This window comes from Abrus precatorius, unplaced genomic scaffold (assembly GCF_003935025.1).
Source record: "Abrus precatorius isolate BTA unplaced genomic scaffold, Abrus_2018 Scaffold3, whole genome shotgun sequence".
In the NCBI taxonomy this organism is placed as follows: domain Eukaryota; kingdom Viridiplantae; phylum Streptophyta; class Magnoliopsida; order Fabales; family Fabaceae; genus Abrus; species Abrus precatorius.
The window spans coordinates 27,469,941-27,489,159 of NW_020874373.1; the positions used below are offsets into that span (position 1 = coordinate 27,469,941).

The window sequence follows — 19,219 nt, forward strand, 5'->3', positions numbered from 1 at the left end:
AAGCTTGTTAATTAATTATATTTCCGGACACTAATCATTGCATAAAATATCATTATTTCAATCCTTAAAATATATTTACTTGAGCGCAATAAGACACGCGTCTGCTAAACGAGGCACCTCGAACTTGAGGCAATGGTCCCCTCCATTTTCCAGAAACTTCCATACCATACTGGTGATTGCAAGCATGCAATCCGCAGGTGCGGTCCTGATGGAGCCACGTGTCCAAATATCCATGTCATCATCCGACGTGGCGCACGCTATAACCTTGTAATTGATACGCTTTCTTCAACGCCCTACCATTTCTCAACCCCTCTTTTTCGCTGCAACAAATAGAGCGTCGTCGTTTCGTTCTTCTTTGGCAGAAGAGCATAGGGGATTTCCATCTGCGTTTTGGAGCTTCCACTTGTCGTTTTCCAGATCGGAGAATTCTCTCGCCATGAACGGAAACGAAGCCGTCGAAGATGCGAAGGTGGTGGAGGAAGAGTTCACGGAGAAAATGGTGTACATGTGGGGATACCTTCCCGGAGCCTCGCCGGAAAAAGCGCCGATACTGTCTCCGGCTCCGGTACATCTCTCCGATCCCTCACTCGCCGGAGATTCCTGGAAGGACGTGTGCGGCGGCGGTTGTGGATTCGCCATGGCCATCTCAGGTTGATTCTCGATCCTTTGACTATTCTTTGACTTAATTGAGATCGAAAAGTTAGTCCACTTTGAAGAAATTCTAGATCTAATTTCGTTAGAAACAGATCCTGGAACTGTTTATTTTCTTAATCCCGATTCATTCTTTAAAATCTGAAGAAGTTTTCTTAATTGTTTCTTTCTGTGTTTTTTACGTTGATTGTTTCGTTGAGCTGTGTTTGTCGTGCGATTTTTGCAGAGAAAGGGAAGCTTATAACGTGGGGCTCCACGGATGAAGAAAGCCAGAGCTACTTGACGTCCGGGAAGCGTGGGGTAATGCAGTTAGTGTTCTAATATAGGTCTTGTTTTTGCTGTGAATATGTTGTTGGAATTGATTTTGCGCCTTGTTCTGGATGCATGTGTGTCTGAAGGAGATGCCAGGGCCATTTCAGCTTCCCACTGAGGCTTCAGTGGTGAAGGCTGCTGCTGGTTGGGCTCATTGTGCTTCTGTCACTGGTAATGCTTCTAGTACATTCTCGATCTAGTGGTTGTTTACAAATGGTAAAGCAATATGATTTCCTGTTCTTATTATCTGAGGATGCTTACTGGATTTTAATATGTCTGGATTTATATTTTAATAAATATATCGGGAGAAGAGAGTGATTGTGTAGACTGCTCTTTACTTAATAAACTTTAACGTAATATTTTATTAAACATTTAATTTTAACCTCTTAGGAAAAATTATAAATTAAAATTTTCTAATCAAAATAACTTGATTAGTGAAGTTGAATACTTGATTACTTGAAATTGCTTTCATAGAGATGCAGTTGTGTCTTAAGAATAAGATACAAGAGCAATGCAGATGAGAGTATTATTCGGAATGGAAGCAAAACAGACGAAAATTAGTGAAAAGTAATTTTACAAATGTATTAACGTAAAACAATTGTTAATCATTTTATGAAATCTAATTAATAAATTAATATATTATTAACAAAAAGTCAGGGGGCCTATAGAACCGGCTTTTAGTTTATTTACCCACCAATGGCAATTAAAATGGGATAATAATTCATCTATTTCCGATGAGATCTGAAACCAAATATAATTGAAATTTATGTATGAAAATTACAGAAGCAGATGTATGGTCTGAAAACGATGATTTATTAAAGCATATGTATCATATATTTAGCACTATATCTCAAATGATGTGTATGGAATATGGTTGTGAAGTTCAGTGCATCATTAGATGTTTTTACAATAGTCTTGGACTGATACCATTTAAAATTTTTAATTACAAAAGTCCATTCTAAGGTAGCTTCGAACATTGTGTTTTCAGACAACAGTGAAATTGAAAATGGGCCACACTCGGCCAGCCATGTAATAAAAGACTAAACTTATTTAAGCTTTTTTTGTTTTCCTTTTTTATCTTTCTAAATATCACGAGTTATAAAAAAAGGACTAATAGAGGGATTATATGGAAAAGGGAAAAATTAATGAAGGACTAACTAAATTACAACTTCTTAAAAACGAGGAACAAAATGAGAAACTCATGATATTTCGAGAGACCAAAAACATTTAAACCTAATTATTATGATTCAGTCAACTTGGGATTTATAGCATGTCAAAGAACGAGTAGACCTCATAGGTTACCCTGTGAAGCAATGGCCAACATATAACACATACGCTTTGCTGAGGAATTTACTGCTTTATGTACAGAAGAAGGTGAAGTGTATGCATGGGGCTGGAAAGAATGTGTGCCCTCTGGAAAAGTTATTACTGATTTCATCACTGTGGGAAGCCTCCAAAAGGATGTTGCTGGGAAACAAAGTTCATCAATAGCTGAACAAGGTGCTAATCAACACTTACGCATACAACAAAAATAATTTAACAAAAAGAGGGCTCGTTGATTTCATTTCAGGGAGCTAATGGAATTTCGGACATTAAACAGGAAGCCCACAAAGTTCGAATACAAGTAGTGGATCAGATTCACATCATGACAACAAGAAAGTTGGAGAGGAAGTTGTAAAGCGAAGGAAGATCTCTTTTTCTAGACAGGATTCTGACAGTCAAGCATCTGGAGATGAATTCTTTACCGTGTCCCCTTCTCTTGTGACCCTTGGTCATGGAGTGAAAATTACCTCTGTAGCAGTTGGTGGGCGTCATACCTTGGCACTGTCAGGTAATTCACTTTGTGTATATCAGTACTAATGATCATGATATTCTAGGGCTAGTTGGCTCTTCCTAGTGGTTACATTATATAGTTTTGTAGGTTCTTTGAAGTACGAAGATATGGAAGGTTTTTGATGTAAAGCAAGACACCTGATGCATCATATTTTTACCAAAGTTTTCAGATGTGGGACAGGTCTGGGGCTGGGGCTATGGAGGTGAAGGACAGCTAGGTTTGGGTTCTCGAGTAAAGATGGTATCATCTCCTCATCTTATACCATGTGTTGAATCTGCTTCTGGGAAGGATAGGTCAACAACTCTTCATCAAGGAAGTAGTGCTGGAGCCCAAGGGCCAAATGTTCCTGGAAGTTGTGTGATGGAAATAGCTTGTGGAGGACGGCATAGTGCAGTGATAACAGGTCAGCATTTTACTGCTGTCGTATAGTCTTGCAAAAGCATTTCTAGATGTTTAAAAAGTTGTATGAAACTTTATGCGACAAAGGCTAATTCAGTTTGAGAATGTTATGTATTAGTTATCGAATGTCAATATTCAGTTAGTGTAGATGAAAGAGACGCATGTTTTTGTTAGTGATTAAGAAGAATAATCATAATTTATAACAATTTTTAAAAAAATTCTTTCGTAGATGCGGGGGCGCTTCTTACTTTTGGCTGGGGTCTTTATGGTCAGGTGAGTCTGCTGCTGTTGGAATTTTTCTAATACTTTCCCATGTTCATCTTCTAAGTCAACGAAGGGCATTTTATTTTTATTGCTAAGGGTAAGATAGAATATGCAAAAGCCTCGGAATGGAGGATGTAGTTGAGACAACAGTAGTATTTAAACGATGATGCCAATCTTGCTTCCATTCTTGGCCATACCATGTACTGCTCCCTTCTAGAGAGCTTTGATACAAGTTGATAGTATTAGAAACTGAATTAGTATTATAGAAAGAAAGGTTTCAACGTCTTCTCTCTTGCTTATTATAGCTTTAAATGGGGGTTATATAGAACTCTCTCTGTAAGCTAGTAAAAGTTATTATTTCTTCAAAAGAAGTTAACATACACTTACTCTATTTAATGATTTTTATGGACATGTAATTTTTACTATCTAATTACTAAATTAAAAGATTTTATTAAGAAAATCAAATTTATAAAATTTCATATAATGTGAAAGATATTTGATATTTTTATAAATCAACTTCATTTTAATGCATAATATGCTTTTCAATATATAAATAAGTATCTTTTATATATTTACATACCTACATGTGTTTAATTTATCTTAAACAGTGTAATATCATACAAAAAATGCCATATGATTCAATGGTTACTTATTCAATTTATTCTCTAAAAGTAAAATTGAGTGGAGTACGTTTCCGAGATTTATTCATGTTTTGGTGTGAAATTAGTAACTTGTAGTATTGAAGCGGATTCACATTTGAGTGGATTTAATGCTAATTCAAACATGCTATACATCCACAATGATTTACGAATTAAATATGATCTTGGGTTTGAGAAGTACCTTGCTTTCAAATGTAATAAATTTAATTCCTGTCCAAACATTGCTAAGAGGGGGGGAGATGTTGTGATTACATTTTAGTATTCTCATAAAGCATTTAATTGGCTTATCTGAAGTTTCTTTACCACTTTGCATCTTAATTCTGTATAGTGTGGACAAGGAAATAATGCTGATCAGCTGAGACCAACTCTAGTTCCTTCTTTGTTGGGAACTAGAGTGGAAAAAATAGCTGCTGGACTTTGGCATACATTGTGTGTCACTGAAAATGGTCAAATTTATGCATTTGGTGGGAATCAATTTGGACAATTGGGTACCGGTAGTGACCAGCCTGAGGTATGTTTACTTAACTGTCAGATCGATTTATTTTCTTTTAAACAAAATTTTGTGTTTAACAGGACCAATGTCACATTAACTCAATTTTATCTTGAATCGAACAGTAGCATCTTCTGGTTTTAGGTGTCTGTACGTTAGCCACATCAGATTTTCATGTTTTTTCTCTAGGAAAAAAAAATGTCTTAGATAATCCGCAAAATACATATTGGTGAAGCATCCAGGTATATGCATATCTGTTTCATATCCGTGACTGATATCTGAAGGAGATGCATGTATCCATGCTTCATAGTTAAGAAAGTCAAATACTAATTTACAAAAGTGATATAACATATAATTTCAAATTGACAATGGAAGTTGTAATTTAGTCTTCATACTTGCACAAAATATATTTTGGAAATAAAGGGAAATAATCAATAAGCTTGAAAATATAATAAAATGTGACTGCTAACGTGCCATAAACTATCCAACGGGGCACATCTTGGCATAACAAATATTTGGCTAGATTTAACAGAGATCAATATTAGGAGGCAACCAGAAGGAAGAGATATTATTTAAATAGCACAATTGAATTCACTAAAATTTATAAACCCTTCCTTGAGTCCGTAAGTACCTTCAATCATCTTCAACTCTTGACCTGTTGCCATTTCCTTAGATTAAAAAGCTACCCACTCCAGTAGGTATTATGACTTCAAAGAATAAGTTCCATTAACTAATAAAATACTACTCCAAAATCAAAACATTTCAAGCTAAGTGTGTTTAGAGTGTGATTATTCTTACAGATAAAATGTCATTTTTACTGAAAAAGCTGCAAAAAATATTAGTTAATGTTTATTTTCTCATTTTATTCCTAATAATTAATAACTTTTATTTTATACAAAACTAATTATTACACATAGCTTCATGTCTTATTTTTGTAATTTCACCCTTTTGAAATAAATGATTCTTTTATACAATCCCAACATACTAGATTGTTTTAAAATCACTTCTCAACACAAGCAAACAAAATTTATTTTACGTAGTTATCATAATAATCAATTATAGATATAATTAATTATTGAAATAATTTTTTTAGCAAATCCCAACACACTGAATGAATTTTTAAAAAAGAAGGGGTAACCTAAGAATAAGTATAAAGAATAGAAAAAAATCCCCTGATTATAAAGTTAGTTTTCAAGACAAACCAAGGTATAGCTTTCCTGTTACATGATAGTAAACTCCCAAATGCATAGAATTATATTCAAAGCACCAAAATGTACCAGCCCACCTTTCTAATGTAGCACAGCGTGTGAGATTTGGCACCAAGGAAGCAAAGATTAGAAGAGTAGGAACTCACCTCAAGCTCTTAGTGCAAGCGGGCTTTGCTGCTCTGCAATGGTCTTTTTTTTTCACAAGAACATACTTGATCCCTATAGGACCAGTTTGAAAGAGCTTATAAGAGAATTGCCTATGACTCGCATAAGTTTCTTTTTTATCTTCAATAAGTTTCTTAATATAGCTTATAAAAATTAGTTATTCTTAGTTTATCTCCATAAGTTTTATTGTTAAACTGATAGTATAAGTCATTCTTTTAAAAAGAGCTTATTGAATGAGCAATTATCTAAAGGCATCCTTAATTCCCCTCATTGGATATGGTTAAGATGATGGAGTTCTATGTTAAAATTAAAGCCAAAAACATAAAAAGAGTACAAATAAGATGATGTAGTTCTAACATGAATTTTCGTATTTGGCAGCCTATAGTCCCTATACGTGGTTGTGTTCAATACTGTGATTTCTGTCAGTCTTACTGAAATTTTGGTTTTCAAACCCAAAATTTCCATGTTGGTAATATTTTGGATTAAGGTGAATTAGTGTTTGGCCATTATCTATATAGCTGTGTTCCAATTAGCTGAAATTGCTTGTTTTCCCTGTGATAACTAGATTAATTTTTATCTGTTCAGATTTCACCTAGACTGTTGGATGCTTCCTGTTTTAAGAATAAGCATTCTAGTATAGTTTCTTGTGGGGCTCGTCACAGTGCTTTGCTAACAGGTATGTCTCCATTAACATATCCTTCAGGGAAACTTTTAGAGCCAAGCTTAGTGACTGCATACTTTGATAATGCTATGGCTTATTCATATTCAAGAACTGACAAGAGAGATTCGTGCCAACAATCATTATATGGAACAAGCATGCTATGGTGGTTCATTATATTCATCACTATGCTAATTTCATTGTCATTGCACCTATGGTGGTTAAGCTCATCCTTCAACTATGGGGCTGCTTAGTCTCATCCTTCAGCTAATATCTTTTATGCTTTCAAATCTAGGCCAGAACAAATTTTCAAAGCATCCAAGAATATTTGATGAAAAATTATCATTGTTTATTGACAAGAAAAAGTATTGTAGATGATGGTGTTTTACAAATTGTATCTAGTTTTACATGTATTCTTACAGTCATTGTTTTCTGTTTCTCATATTGAAGATGATGGGCACCTATTTACTTGGGGATGGAACAAGTATGGCCAGGTATTCTCAATATCTGAAAGTACAAATTAACAATTGGTGCTTGGGTTTATTTCTGATGATTGTGTACCTGGACAGCTTGGCCTAGGAGATTCTGTTGACAGAAACATTCCGTGTCAAGTTTCTATTGCTGATTGCAGACCAAGAAATGTTACCTGTGGTTGGTGGCATACACTGCTGCTGGTTGATAAACCAGCTTGACTTCATTTGTTCTTTAGCCTCAAGGTGGTTGCACGGTTTTGATGAGTTACTGACTAGTCGACATTTCACTAGTGGAATGTAGATATGTCCAAAATCACCCAACATGTTGGTTTGTTATTTTCATCCATCGTTCTCATTTTCCTATCTCAGCCTACCTTGAGTGCTTTCCCTTTCCCTTTCTCTAGCTTTCCATGTCTAGATTTTCGCTTTTGTTTTGCATAGACTTCCCAAGCAATGCAAGACTGTTTCATGGACTTCTGATTATGAATGTGTAAAATATAAATATTTTGTGCCTGTGAAGAAGCACTACGTTGCCAATAGACAGCGCTGCGATTCCTTTTTCTGGAACTAGTTATGATCCACAACCGGTATAAAGTAACGGGTCCATGGTTTGATCGATGAACCAGACAATCCAATCCAAAGCAATTAAACTAGTTCAAATTTGTTTGAATAATTGATTAATTCTATTTCAAACTCAAAACATATCATAATTGCGTGTTTTTAGATTTATCTCTTTTAACCAAGTGTCTTTGAACATGTTTACTATTTATCTTCATTATTATGTCTTAGATAGGAATTACGTGATAATTATAGGAAAAAGTAAATTATTTAATATTATATTAATAAATTAAATTAATTTCATTATTGTTTAAAATTATTGAAAAAAAATAAGAATTGTGTGTTCTGGATTTATGTAACGTGATCTAATGCTAAAAGTTCGACATTTTTCTTCGATTTGCTATTAACATAAAATATGTATAATTTGATTCAAACTCCTATATACAGTACAACGAAAGGTTGAAACAATTTCTTACTTGGCAATTAGATAGACGATTATGGATTATAAAAAGTTATATATAGTATAATGCATTGATATTATAACATATCATAATTTTTAAAAATTATTATAAAATTTTTTTTGTGTGAAATATTGTCCAAATTAAAAAATATGTATTAAATATAAACCTCATCGGTCAAGAAGGAAAATGAACATTATTCAAATTAATGTGATAAGAATTAATCAAGAGATTAACTATTTTTTTCTATTTTTTTATAAAAAATAAAAAATTAAATTATTAAAATAAAAAAAAATTAAGTCTGTTATATTTTTTATAAATATAAATTTTATTTTAAAAATATTTATAATATTAAATAGTGTAGTTAGTAATTTATATATTTAATAATACTAACGAAAAATAAAAAAATTAATAATTAATATATCTTAAATTTATTATTTATTTTTATAATAAAAAAAATATTTTATTTTATTTCTTATATTTAATAACTTAGACTTCGTATGAAAACAGTGAGCAGGATCTTTTCCTCCGTTACCCAAAAAGATAAAAGAACAAAAGTCAATTTTATAATTACTAATAGGACGTGCCCCATTAATTTAATGAAGAGTTGACAATTTGCTCATAATATTGATATGACAAAAAAATTAATACAAATTGGACGTACGTGTCAAAGCATTTAAAATGTTTCAATACGAATTAAGAATCGAGATCGTGAGTTTCCACAATTTCATTTAGCTGCTCAACTTTGAGCACCAGTCAATAGAAATCAAGAGTATTACTATCATTCTTTCTCTAATGTACATTTTTCCAATACACTTTTAATTATTATCTACAATTTATTAATATTATAAAATATAAATAAAATTTATTAAATTAAAAATAAAATTCACGTTTTTTTTATGATTTTTAATAAATTCTAACTAGTAATTAAAAATATATTAAAAGGATATGTTAGTCGTAATTCTCGTAAAGGTACCCAAAAGTGTTTTCCACTTGTAAAACTTTGTTGCTGAATTGAGCAGACACCTTATATTTTCTTTTCTTTTGGGACAACAAAAATAATTCAAATCCTAAAATGACCTTGCCATAATTTAAAATGGATACCGAACGAGGCACAATATCTCATGGTCAATGGAGCATTCACGCGTTCTTTTAGTATTACAGTCTTAGGAAACCCTTCTCGTTCTCTACTAGATCGATGCCATCATGTCGCACCACAAATTTTACAAAGCTAGCTGCTAGTCACTCTTCCACAACCCTTATAAGTGTTCTTGTTTACATATTTAGGTACAACTCATCATTACCATTAAAATGCGGCAACTTCACTAACGAGGCCATAAAGCCCTAAACACAATCATTCTTTATTAGACACAAGTCACTTGTAAATATTGTAACTTCTTGTGGATGTATATATTATATAAGACTTGCCAAAACAGAAGCTGCCTTGGAAACTGAAGACAGGCCACATTTTCTTGATATTAAGGATCAAGGGTCAGCTATTATACGATACAGGCTTTCTTCTAAGTTGCAGAAGATGCAGTAAAGGACATAAAACATCCATTCTGTGAAAACCTCTTGGAACCTGTGCATGTCAAAGAAAATATATCTTAGTACTTCGCTGTAAACAAATAAAATGCGTGTTTAAATTCATATTTGAATGACCATGGATCCATGTTTACTTCAACTTCAATGCTACTAGTTGTAACTTTCGTGTTATATCCATATCTACGAGTTTTTTTAATTGTTTTCAAGCATACACTCAAAATAACATGTTAGGCATGTTTCTCTACCTCAACAATGAAACAAGCCCAGTTGGTGCTTGAACGGTTTTCTAAAATCCCTTTCAAGATGGAAAGGTCAAGCTTTCGGATCACCTGAGCAATCTCTAAGAAAAGCCCATGCTCGTTGCATATCATCTGTTACAAAAGTGAAAAGCAGTTCAATAAATGCAGTTTTTGTATGGTATTGTTTGTTTTAACAAATTTGAGAACCACCAAGTGGTCAAGGAGAAAAATAGCACACCTCTATGAGCATGTTCCCTGAGCATTCCAGATCTTCTATGACTATGGGCCATGCTAGTTCACTTTCAAAGTCAAATGCGCAGCTCCTTCCTGGGTGGCTGCCGTTGATTTTCTGCCTTTTGCATTTAGGAACCTAGACACCAACTAGTCCAATGTCAAGAATAATGAAGCTGCCGGAACAAAGGTTTTATATAGTTTCTATCTGCAATTTCTTTTCACGTCATGTTTCACCCATATCATATATATGTCTTGACTATAAGATAAATTTATGTAGCTTTAGTGTGGTATGGAATGCAAACACAAAGAATTGCAAATTGTTTTAGGCGATAACAAAAACAAGTTCCCTAGTCTAGGGAATAAATTTGCATAGGAGTTCTCACAAAACATAGCAGGCTAGGCGAGCCTTACCTCCCGATTGGCAAATTGTTTCAGTTTCTCGGCCTGGCTTGTTATCTTTCTCAAGTATAGCATGTGCTTTATGGTCCGTTCCAAGAGGTTGTCAATGCTACACTGCATATCATAAGCCCAAAGTTAAAATATTACAAAGGGAAATCAAACAATTAGCTTTTGTCCTGAAACAAAAAAACTTACCTTACCACCATCTGGGACAAGTTCTCTCAACTCCTTCATCCTGTCCATGATTAGTTGTCTATCTCTTGGCCTTGACTTTTGGTTATTACCAACTCTTGTTCTCTTCTTGCTTGCGCTAGAGGGCTTTGGTCCACTAACAGGCTGCATATGACTACTAACCTTTTCCTGCCGTGCCTCATGAACCAATAAGCTTGAATTTTCATCAAAAGATGATGTATAAGTGTGAGAACGTTCATCTTTGCCCTTGATCATAACTGCAGGCATATTATCTGTTTTCATATCTGAATTTTCAACAATCAAAGTGCTTTCTTCTGAATTAATTTTTGGCTGAATGCAACCTGTAAACTTTATTGGCATGGATATAAGAGACCTAACACTGTTACATAAGCTTGAAGTATCATCAGAGGCACTGCATAAACTGCCAACAACAGCATCCAAAAGATATTCTGGATCAACTTCTTTGGAAAGCTCCAAACCTTTAATATTACCATGCTCTTTTTCATTGGATATCAAAGTTGAGCTACTGTATGTATCCTCCACAGAGATATGTTTTGACATATGTTTGCCTGTCTCTCCGTATGCAACTGTTCCAAGTGCTTTGTGCAATTCAGACTCTAAGGGAAAATTGAAGAAGTCATTCACATTCTTAACACCATGATCAGTTTCAGTGCTTCCAAATTTTTTCCCCGTCATATTTTTACCCATGTGAGAGCCAAATTCATATGACATCTCGCCAAACACTCCCACATTGTTAACCAAATGAGACCAGGACCATATCTCTTCTTCCATATGACATGGGTTTGCCTCTATCTTACCAACATGTTTTGAATCAATCAACATCTCAATTGATGAAGAACCTATAACACTTTCATTTGCTCGTTTCAGAGATTTTACCAGATTTTCTCCAGACAAGAAACAGTCGCCCTGAATAAATGACAGCATTGTCGGATTCAACCTTGAACCATTCACATTGAGTGTAGCACTAGTTGAAACCTCACTTTTCAATATACTATCTGTAACAGATGATGATTCGTTCAAGATATCCATCAAATTATGCATTAGGGTTGAGAATGACCAATCTCGATAATCAGTTCCCAAGTTCAAAGGTGCAGTATTTGCTTCTGGACAATGAATGGAATGGACTTTATCCTTGATATTGGTAATAAATTCCAGGTCTTCTGCAATCTAAAAACAGGACAAGAGAGCATCATGCATTGTGATTAAGCATAAAGCAAAGGTTAGTTTCAGAAATACACATGCTCTCACAAGTTACCAACAAAAACCGTCAACCAAATTAACACGCTAATACTAACACCAATTTTTGCACATAAACCTATAAGGTCCATGAAAACAATACAAACACACCTGAATGATCTCTAGCAGATCTCCAAAATGCTAATAGATGGGGAGAAATGGACCAAAATTTAAGATTACGACTCCACACAGTTTGTCTCCTAAAGTGCACCGCTCCCCCCCTAGAAGAGCTAAATCCAAGGTTTAAGGTGAAACGAAATTGCCAGTGCACAGGTTTACTAGATATGCATGCTATCATGATATCACTCTAATTGTTAAACCTACAGCCTGCTAGGTCAGGATTCAAATATAAAATATATACGCACCTCTTCAAATGAACCAAACTGCAAAACCCCTAGTGGATGAACTGGTACCAGCACAATTGTCTGTGAAAGAAATTCAAATTATCAACTTAACATTTGCTTGAGTTGCCATCATCATTTGCAGAAATATTATGTAAGGAAAGCTTATTCTAAGTTCTAAGTTATTTTGACCAGTCACTAGCATGCTAGTCACAGGCAAAATGCTTTATAATTTATCCAGAACTTAGAAATGGAAATCAGATCTTGGAGTACAATCTAAATAATATATAAAGACAAGACACAATACCTTGATGCCAGATGCAAATTGAAGAAGCCACTCATCAGGACACTGAAAATTGGAGAAGGAAAAGATTGCAGTTATTTAAGTATTTCAAAGCAATATGGTTAATTAATTTTACTTCTATGTGAATATTGTATATATGGAATCTCACCTCAGGGAATAAATCAGTGTCAAATTTACCAGTGAGAATATCCTCACAGGAAAACCAACAATGATCTCTGGCAAGAGCTATTTTGCCAACAACCCTGAAAGAATGATGTCAAGTAAAATTATTGAATTTGCATAATCTTTATAGATCATGAAACAAAAATTTTCCTGGTACACGAGAATAATATAATTGATTTAGCATCCTATCCTTCCTCTAAGAGAATCCACATAGGTGCCACTTTATGACATCTCCTGCACAAGGACAGTAATATGCAGAACTACTCGAAAGTAGAAATATACATTGTTCTGACCTCATTCTAGAAACACACATTCAGAATTACTCAAATAAAGAACACAGATGATCTTCATATGATTGAGCTCATCCCTGGTATGAATATGTACAAGAATAACTAGCGGAAATTAAAGAAGTGCTCCCTCTATTTAAAATAATTGTAGCTTAAGGTTTTGCACAAGGACAAAGAAAATCATTAAATATTTTAATTTACAAGACAATACAAGTTCATTTGTCTACATTACCAGCTCACTTCACTAATGCCCTCTCATTTCACTCAAGAGATGCCAAAGAAGACAAGGATAAACTTAGAAAATGTACTTAAAATGAATACAAGGAGTAATTTGCAACAATAAATTTAGATATAAACTCTAAAGCTAAAGCTGTTACCCTTCTCCTAAATTGTATTTGCGATGAGACATTTCAATCATGAGTAGTTGAAAAGAATAATCTCCTGAATCATCAGTACTTTCACCGCTTGAAGAATATACCTCATCTGGGGTTTTGAAACTGATGTCACCCCACATACTTTCCACATCCTCATTTCTTTTCTGGTAACCATTTTCCCAGGTCAAAGTCCTAAAACCAATAGACTTGTGTTATACAATAGATCTCTAATTCTAAACAGCAAAGGTAATTTCATGCAGCATACTAATATAGCAAGGGAAGAACTAGCTTCTCAATCAGACGATAAGTAACACACCAAAAATATTGATTCATCGGCTTAATATATAACCATCCAATATAGTGGGCTTGAACTGTCACTAATAGGTAATACGGTTAATTTCCATATTGACTAAAGGGATTTAGAACCAGAGGTTCTAGATTGTACTTCTCATAAAAAGCATAAGTAGGAGGAAAAAACTTTCAGGACATATTGTGCTTATAGGATCTAAAGAAGCTTGCAGACAAATTTCAACTATTAATCCAATTAATTTTCAACCCTTATTAAAGAAATTCAATGCAGATAATACGACCAACTATATAATAAAACTAAACAATCATCATTAAGATGTCAATTCTAATCATAACATCATTCTTTCATTTATAAAACAACAAAACTAATAACAATTCTACTCTTTCCAATATGAGCCCAAAAATAGAAGCAACTCAATGGCCAGAGAACTTACATTGGAAAATGGTGGTCAAGCTTCCACAAAACAGCATATTTCCAAAGTGTATTATCACAAAAGCCCTTCAACAACTGCGTTATAGAAGTGGCTTCCATATGTTCTACTTTCCAGGACTTTGCAAAATAAACAAGAAACACAGAAGAGAACCCAAAAATAACTTCAAACACACTCCTAGCTTCCTCTGTATGAACCTCTACCCGCTTGTTTAATTCTCAAACCCGCTCTTCTTTTAATCGGTGGCCCTGTTGCACTAAGAAGCATGAAAACAACCATAGCTAGGCTCCTCCAACACAAAACTATGAGACAGTATATGTGTAGAGCCGTGCTGTCACAATCAATGATGACCAGAAGTGCTCACAATTTCCATTTTCTGTGCCATTTTGAAGCAACTTGCAGCCCAACTCAAAGAAAGCGCTTTTAGAAGAAAAGCCTCTAAACTTAAAATTAAGCCAAAAAGCAGCTCAATAGAGAAGAATACATCCTGCAGAACCAAAGCACAAAACTTTTATCGAGAATTTGTCCAAAAAGTCGTTTTGATTACCGGGAAATTTTTACTGGGAAAGAAAATTACGACAAGTCAACTCTGAAATGAAGAATCCCACCACTGCTACTACACTTTGCTCACTCAAATTAGAGTAAAAGAACCAACCCAAAACTCAAAATCCATTATTTGTCCAATTCATTTTCCCAGCAATCAAACAATCACATTTGATCTATATAACAAGTAAGCTTACCACTTTCACTGTTGACTATGGAATCAAAGAATTTCACCATACACAAATTCATTACACTCCATGAGAAAGCAATTAAGTGAAATTTCCCACACAAAAAGAGATTTTGATGGATAATCAATGATCAAAGAAAGTAGAAAAAGAGAGAGGGGTGGCACTTTGTCTTTAGCACTAAATTTTGTCCACACAAACCACAAAGCTTTAGTTTTCTACTATTCTACATGCCAACAGCTACAGCAACAGCACCACCCTTTATATAAAAATAACTTCTTGGGCATTCTCTTTCATCTTCTTATTGTTATTTACGGACTTGAGAGTGATTCAAAGCTATATTTGATAAAATGGGGAGAATCAAAGTGGAAACTGGACCCCACAGACAGGGACACTGACAGTAACAGAAGCTGCTTATGATTCCACTGCACTTTGGAGCGCGTGGGAAAAGGAATTTCCACTTTGTGATGACATTAACAGTAACAGAAACAGAGACAAGTTCTGTTCTCGTTGAATCTTCTCCTCGGGATTCTTTCTCAATTGCAAAAACTCATTATTGCACGTTGCCCGAAGAAACAGAACTCCATAATGTGCAGATACTGCGAATACAAGAATAAAAAAAAAACAAAAATATAAAAAATAAATTTTAATTTTTTCTTTTAATGTAATTTTTATAAATATTTTTAATAAGTTATTTTTTTTTATTAAAAACATTAATTAAGTTATATTTTTCTTGTCATGTGCTGGGGTATGATTTTTCCGAAGTTCTTGCTACGGCTCTCAAAGGGACTAGTTCAAAGTGTGATTCTCTTATATGCACAGAATTTTGAAACAAAAAATTCTATACATTCTCCTTCTCTTAAAACAATCTTAAATTAAATTTAATCTGATTTATTAAAAATAATTTTTATTTGAGTGAATGATTAGTTTTTATAATATCATTTTTAATTTAATTAAAAATAATAAATAATTATTATCTCTTTTACATTTTATTTAATTAAAATTTTCAATAAAAAACAAAAATAATAAATAATTTTTATAAATATTTAATAAAATTTCAACTATTTATAATAACATATTCGTTCATTTATATAAGTACAATTTCTTAACTTCTACAAAATTAAATTTTGTTTGTAATAAAACATAATAAATAATATTTTTTATTAAAAAGTATACTATTTACTAATATCAAGATATTAGATTATATTAAATTCTATAATTTTTTATTAAAATTTGTTATATATAAATTCATATTATCTACATTGTTATACAGATTAAAATACTAATAAAAATAATAATTTTATATTCAAAAATAAATTTCACTTTTTATAAAATATTTTAATATAACTAATAATTAAACTTAATTTAAATATATATATTTAATTATATTTAAAAATTTAAAATTAATTTATTGAATTACAGAATTTTAAACCAATTAGAAATTATATTAATTTAAAAAACTCAAATTATATTTATATTTACTACGAGTCAAATTAAATTATTAAATGATGTAAGTGTTAGTATCTCATGAGTTGCATTTTTTAAATTTAGTCTTTATAAAAGTTTTTATTAAGATATAATCTATAACATTTTAAACCTAATAAAAGTTACTTCTTATCATCAATTGAATTGTGTTAACTGATAAATTAAATAACAAAAGTTTTTATTAAGATATAATCTATAACATTTTAAACCTAATAAAAGTTATTTCTTGTCATCAATTGAATTTTGTTAACTGATAAATTAAATAATAAGTGTCTAACTTATTGCTTACATGATATTATTGTTTTTAATATTATATTATTTAAAGGTTAATATCTACTAAAAAATAGTCCATAAAAATTTAATTAATATTTTATTTTTTTTCATTTTTTATTTTTTGACTGCCACTATTATTGTTATTATTTTTTTCAGTAAATTTTTAGATCAGCAACTAATAGATTTAGTTTTGTGTGATATTTTTTTTTTAAACTAGCAAAATTCACTTAAGAAGAGCACTTGTTGAAAAATCATCCGTTGAAGAGACAACTTCCAAACAAAAGCACAATAGCATTGCTAATCTTTGAAAGCTTTTAAGCAAGGAATCCATTTCAAAATGGCTATACAAATCCATAGTAGAAGATAGAGGGGTAATTCCACAATCCCCTTTCAAAAAGCTTTTAAACATTATGGACCATTAATTAAGATTAAATGGTTAAAATTGAAAGATAAAGAATTGATGATACAAGTTACATGTATGAAAGGACAAAGTGATAATTTTATACGAAATGAATTTACATGTTTTCTTCCTCTTCCTATCTTTGTCGTCTTCTTCCTTTTTCTTCCTCTTTTATTCTCATCTCATTCAAACAACATGACTTTGCTCACCCTCTACCCTCTACTAGTGACTACGCAACTCGAAAAGTTATATAAAATAGACATATAATTTGCATAAATTTGTGTCATGTACAAAAAATTATACATTTTCAAAGTTTATAACATTAAAAACAACAATATTCAAAAAATTTTGCTACTTTTTATATGGGTTCTATGGTAGAACCAAGGTATAAAGTATAAAGTAGCTTTTTAAAACAAAAAACTTTATACGTCGTTTCTTTAAGATTGATGTAGAAAGTAAAGTTTAAGAAACAAAAACTTTCTACATCGGTTCTACATAGAACCAATATAGAAAGTTGCATTTTTTTAATATACTTTCTACATCGATTCTTTGATAGAACCGATGTAGAAAGTTGCATTTTTTACATCTTTTTCAATTTTTGTCTTCTCCCAACCATGTTTCATCTTTTCTTTTATGATGGTTATGGGTGAAAACTGATATACAAAGAGTCATTCATAGTAATTCTAATGGTTGATGATCAGAGATGAAACAAGAATGACGCAATAAGATGTGATACAAAGCGTCGTTTGTTTCTTCTCTAATTTCTGTCTACATTTCATCTTCTTCGATGGTGCATAATAAATAAGACAAAATGAAATACATAGGTTGTTAATTTTTTGGGGTGTCATAATCAATGTTAACAATGTTGTAATTCTTATGCTTGAAAGGAATTATTACCCATGAAACCAACAACTTGTATTACTCATAGACAACAGTCCAAATATATAAAAGTTTACAATTTACTTTTTTTCCTTTATGACTAACAACATAAATAAGTTACTCATCTAATTTTTTTTCCTTTTTCTGTTTTAATTTCAACCATCTATTTAATACAAAATATAATCAACGGTCTTAGTTCTTTTTAAATTTCCTTATACAACAACTTTACTTTACAATTATATGACTTTTTCAATGAAAGAAAAGACCATATAATCACCCAAAATAGAAAACTCACAACTCCAAAATGATCCTAATATAATACAAACTTTAGATTCATAAACCAATTTTTAAAAGTATTTTCTTTAGAGTAAAAGTTGAATACAAATAATGCTAAACACTTTTTATTTAAATAAATATTTTTTATAGTAAGAATTGGACATTTTAGGAACATTTATGTAATATTTATCTTTTAAATAATAAAATATTAAAAATAATTATAAAATACAAATAATGTAATACTAATTATTACTTAAAAATCAGTAAAAATTATTTTTAATAAGTTTAAAATAATATCAACTAAATCTTAATATAATTTTTTTATAGATGATAAATTTTAAAAAAATTAATTAAGCATTTAATATAAGGTGGCTTTTTGTGGCTCTCACTTAGTATCTTTGAATGACTTTGTAAACCTATTAAAGTTTCACACGTGTAATTCTCACCCGGTGGGTCGAAAGTTCATGATAAAGCTAACACATAAAAATATTCAATTTAAAATATTTTTTAAAAATATTACTTTTTAATAATTAAGACCCATAATTATATATAGAAATAGATTAGACATTAAATTAATTGGTGATATAATTTTGCTGACCAAATTAATTAATCATTATTAATTTGAAAGATCTTTTTCATAAATTCAAGAACAAAATTAATTAATGTTGACAATTTTCAAAACTAATTCAATATGCTATTTCCAACTTCACATGCCACGATTTAGGGTAAGGTCCAATTTCCTTTAAACAGCCTCTCGCAATTTCATTTTAAATAATGCAACCGGGCAAAAAATAAATATAGACAAGTTGAATTAAAAGTTGAAACAGTTTTGTGTAAAAAAAATAATATAGATTTAAATATAGTTTGTTTTTATAAGATTTTAATATTAGATATAAAAAATGATTTTATTTTTTATTTTTAATAGTAATATAACTTAACAAAAATTTGACACGTAATATAAAAAGTGATATATAA

The 19,219-nt window shown here is 31.7% G+C and overlaps 2 protein-coding genes across 6 annotated transcripts; one reads left to right on the forward strand and one right to left on the reverse strand.

Moving 5' to 3' along the window:
• Nucleotides 1-290: 290 nt before the first annotated feature.
• LOC113862781 (ultraviolet-B receptor UVR8-like) lies at nucleotides 291-7,796 on the forward strand. 4 transcript variants are annotated; one of them, XM_027495979.1, is made up of 11 exons: nucleotides 294-650; nucleotides 878-951; nucleotides 1,050-1,134; nucleotides 2,332-2,463; nucleotides 2,564-2,794; nucleotides 2,967-3,200; nucleotides 3,426-3,469; nucleotides 4,448-4,630; nucleotides 6,568-6,658; nucleotides 7,091-7,134; nucleotides 7,210-7,785. In XM_027495979.1, exons 1-11 carry the CDS (start codon nucleotides 437-439, stop codon nucleotides 7,330-7,332), a joined length of 1,455 nt encoding a protein of 484 aa, XP_027351780.1. In that variant the 5' UTR covers nucleotides 294-436; the 3' UTR covers nucleotides 7,333-7,785. The 4 variants fall into 4 exon arrangements, 1 of the variants encoding a protein (XP_027351780.1); XR_003504490.1 differs by having other exon boundaries at nucleotides 304-650; nucleotides 2,335-2,463; nucleotides 6,568-7,134; nucleotides 7,210-7,796; XR_003504489.1 differs by having other exon boundaries at nucleotides 304-650; nucleotides 6,568-7,134; nucleotides 7,210-7,794.
• Nucleotides 7,797-9,140: 1,344 nt separating this feature from the next.
• On the reverse strand, nucleotides 9,141-15,204 carry LOC113862780 (transcription factor bHLH155-like). 2 transcript variants are annotated; one of them, XM_027495976.1, is made up of 11 exons: nucleotides 14,944-15,204; nucleotides 14,207-14,690; nucleotides 13,467-13,655; nucleotides 12,789-12,882; nucleotides 12,644-12,685; nucleotides 12,361-12,420; nucleotides 10,742-11,926; nucleotides 10,559-10,660; nucleotides 10,152-10,283; nucleotides 9,920-10,045; nucleotides 9,141-9,711 (listed from the first exon to the last, which is right to left on the reverse strand). In XM_027495976.1, exons 2-11 carry the CDS (start codon nucleotides 14,302-14,304, stop codon nucleotides 9,622-9,624), a joined length of 2,118 nt encoding a protein of 705 aa, XP_027351777.1. In that variant the 5' UTR covers nucleotides 14,305-14,690; nucleotides 14,944-15,204; the 3' UTR covers nucleotides 9,141-9,621. The 2 variants fall into 2 exon arrangements, with proteins under 2 accessions (XP_027351777.1, XP_027351778.1); XM_027495977.1 differs by lacking the exon at nucleotides 13,467-13,655 and having other exon boundaries at nucleotides 9,234-9,711; nucleotides 14,944-15,177.
• Nucleotides 15,205-19,219: the final 4,015 nt, after the last annotated feature.

What these genes read in the sequence shown, in the direction of transcription:
- LOC113862780 (XM_027495976.1), bottom strand. Translation starts at nt 14,304, where the DNA reads ATGGAAGCCACTTCTATAACGCAGTTGTTGAAGGGCTTTTGTGATAAT. An exon ending in TTGTCCCAGATGGTGGTAAG is followed by an intron (nt 10,661 to 10,741) that starts GTAAGTTTTTTT and finishes TATGATATGCAG; the next exon opens with TGTAGCATTGACAACCTCTT. An exon ending in GGGCTTGTTTCATTGTTGAG is followed by an intron (nt 9,712 to 9,919) that starts GTAGAGAAACAT and finishes TGACATGCACAG; the next exon opens with GTTCCAAGAGGTTTTCACAG.
- LOC113862781 (XM_027495979.1), top strand. Translation starts at nt 437, where the DNA reads ATGAACGGAAACGAAGCCGTCGAAGATGCGAAGGTGGTGGAGGAAGAG. An exon ending in TGACGTCCGGGAAGCGTGGG is followed by an intron (nt 952 to 1,049) that starts GTAATGCAGTTA and finishes GTGTGTCTGAAG; the next exon opens with GAGATGCCAGGGCCATTTCA. An exon ending in TCACAGTGCTTTGCTAACAG is followed by an intron (nt 6,659 to 7,090) that starts GTATGTCTCCAT and finishes CTCATATTGAAG; the next exon opens with ATGATGGGCACCTATTTACT.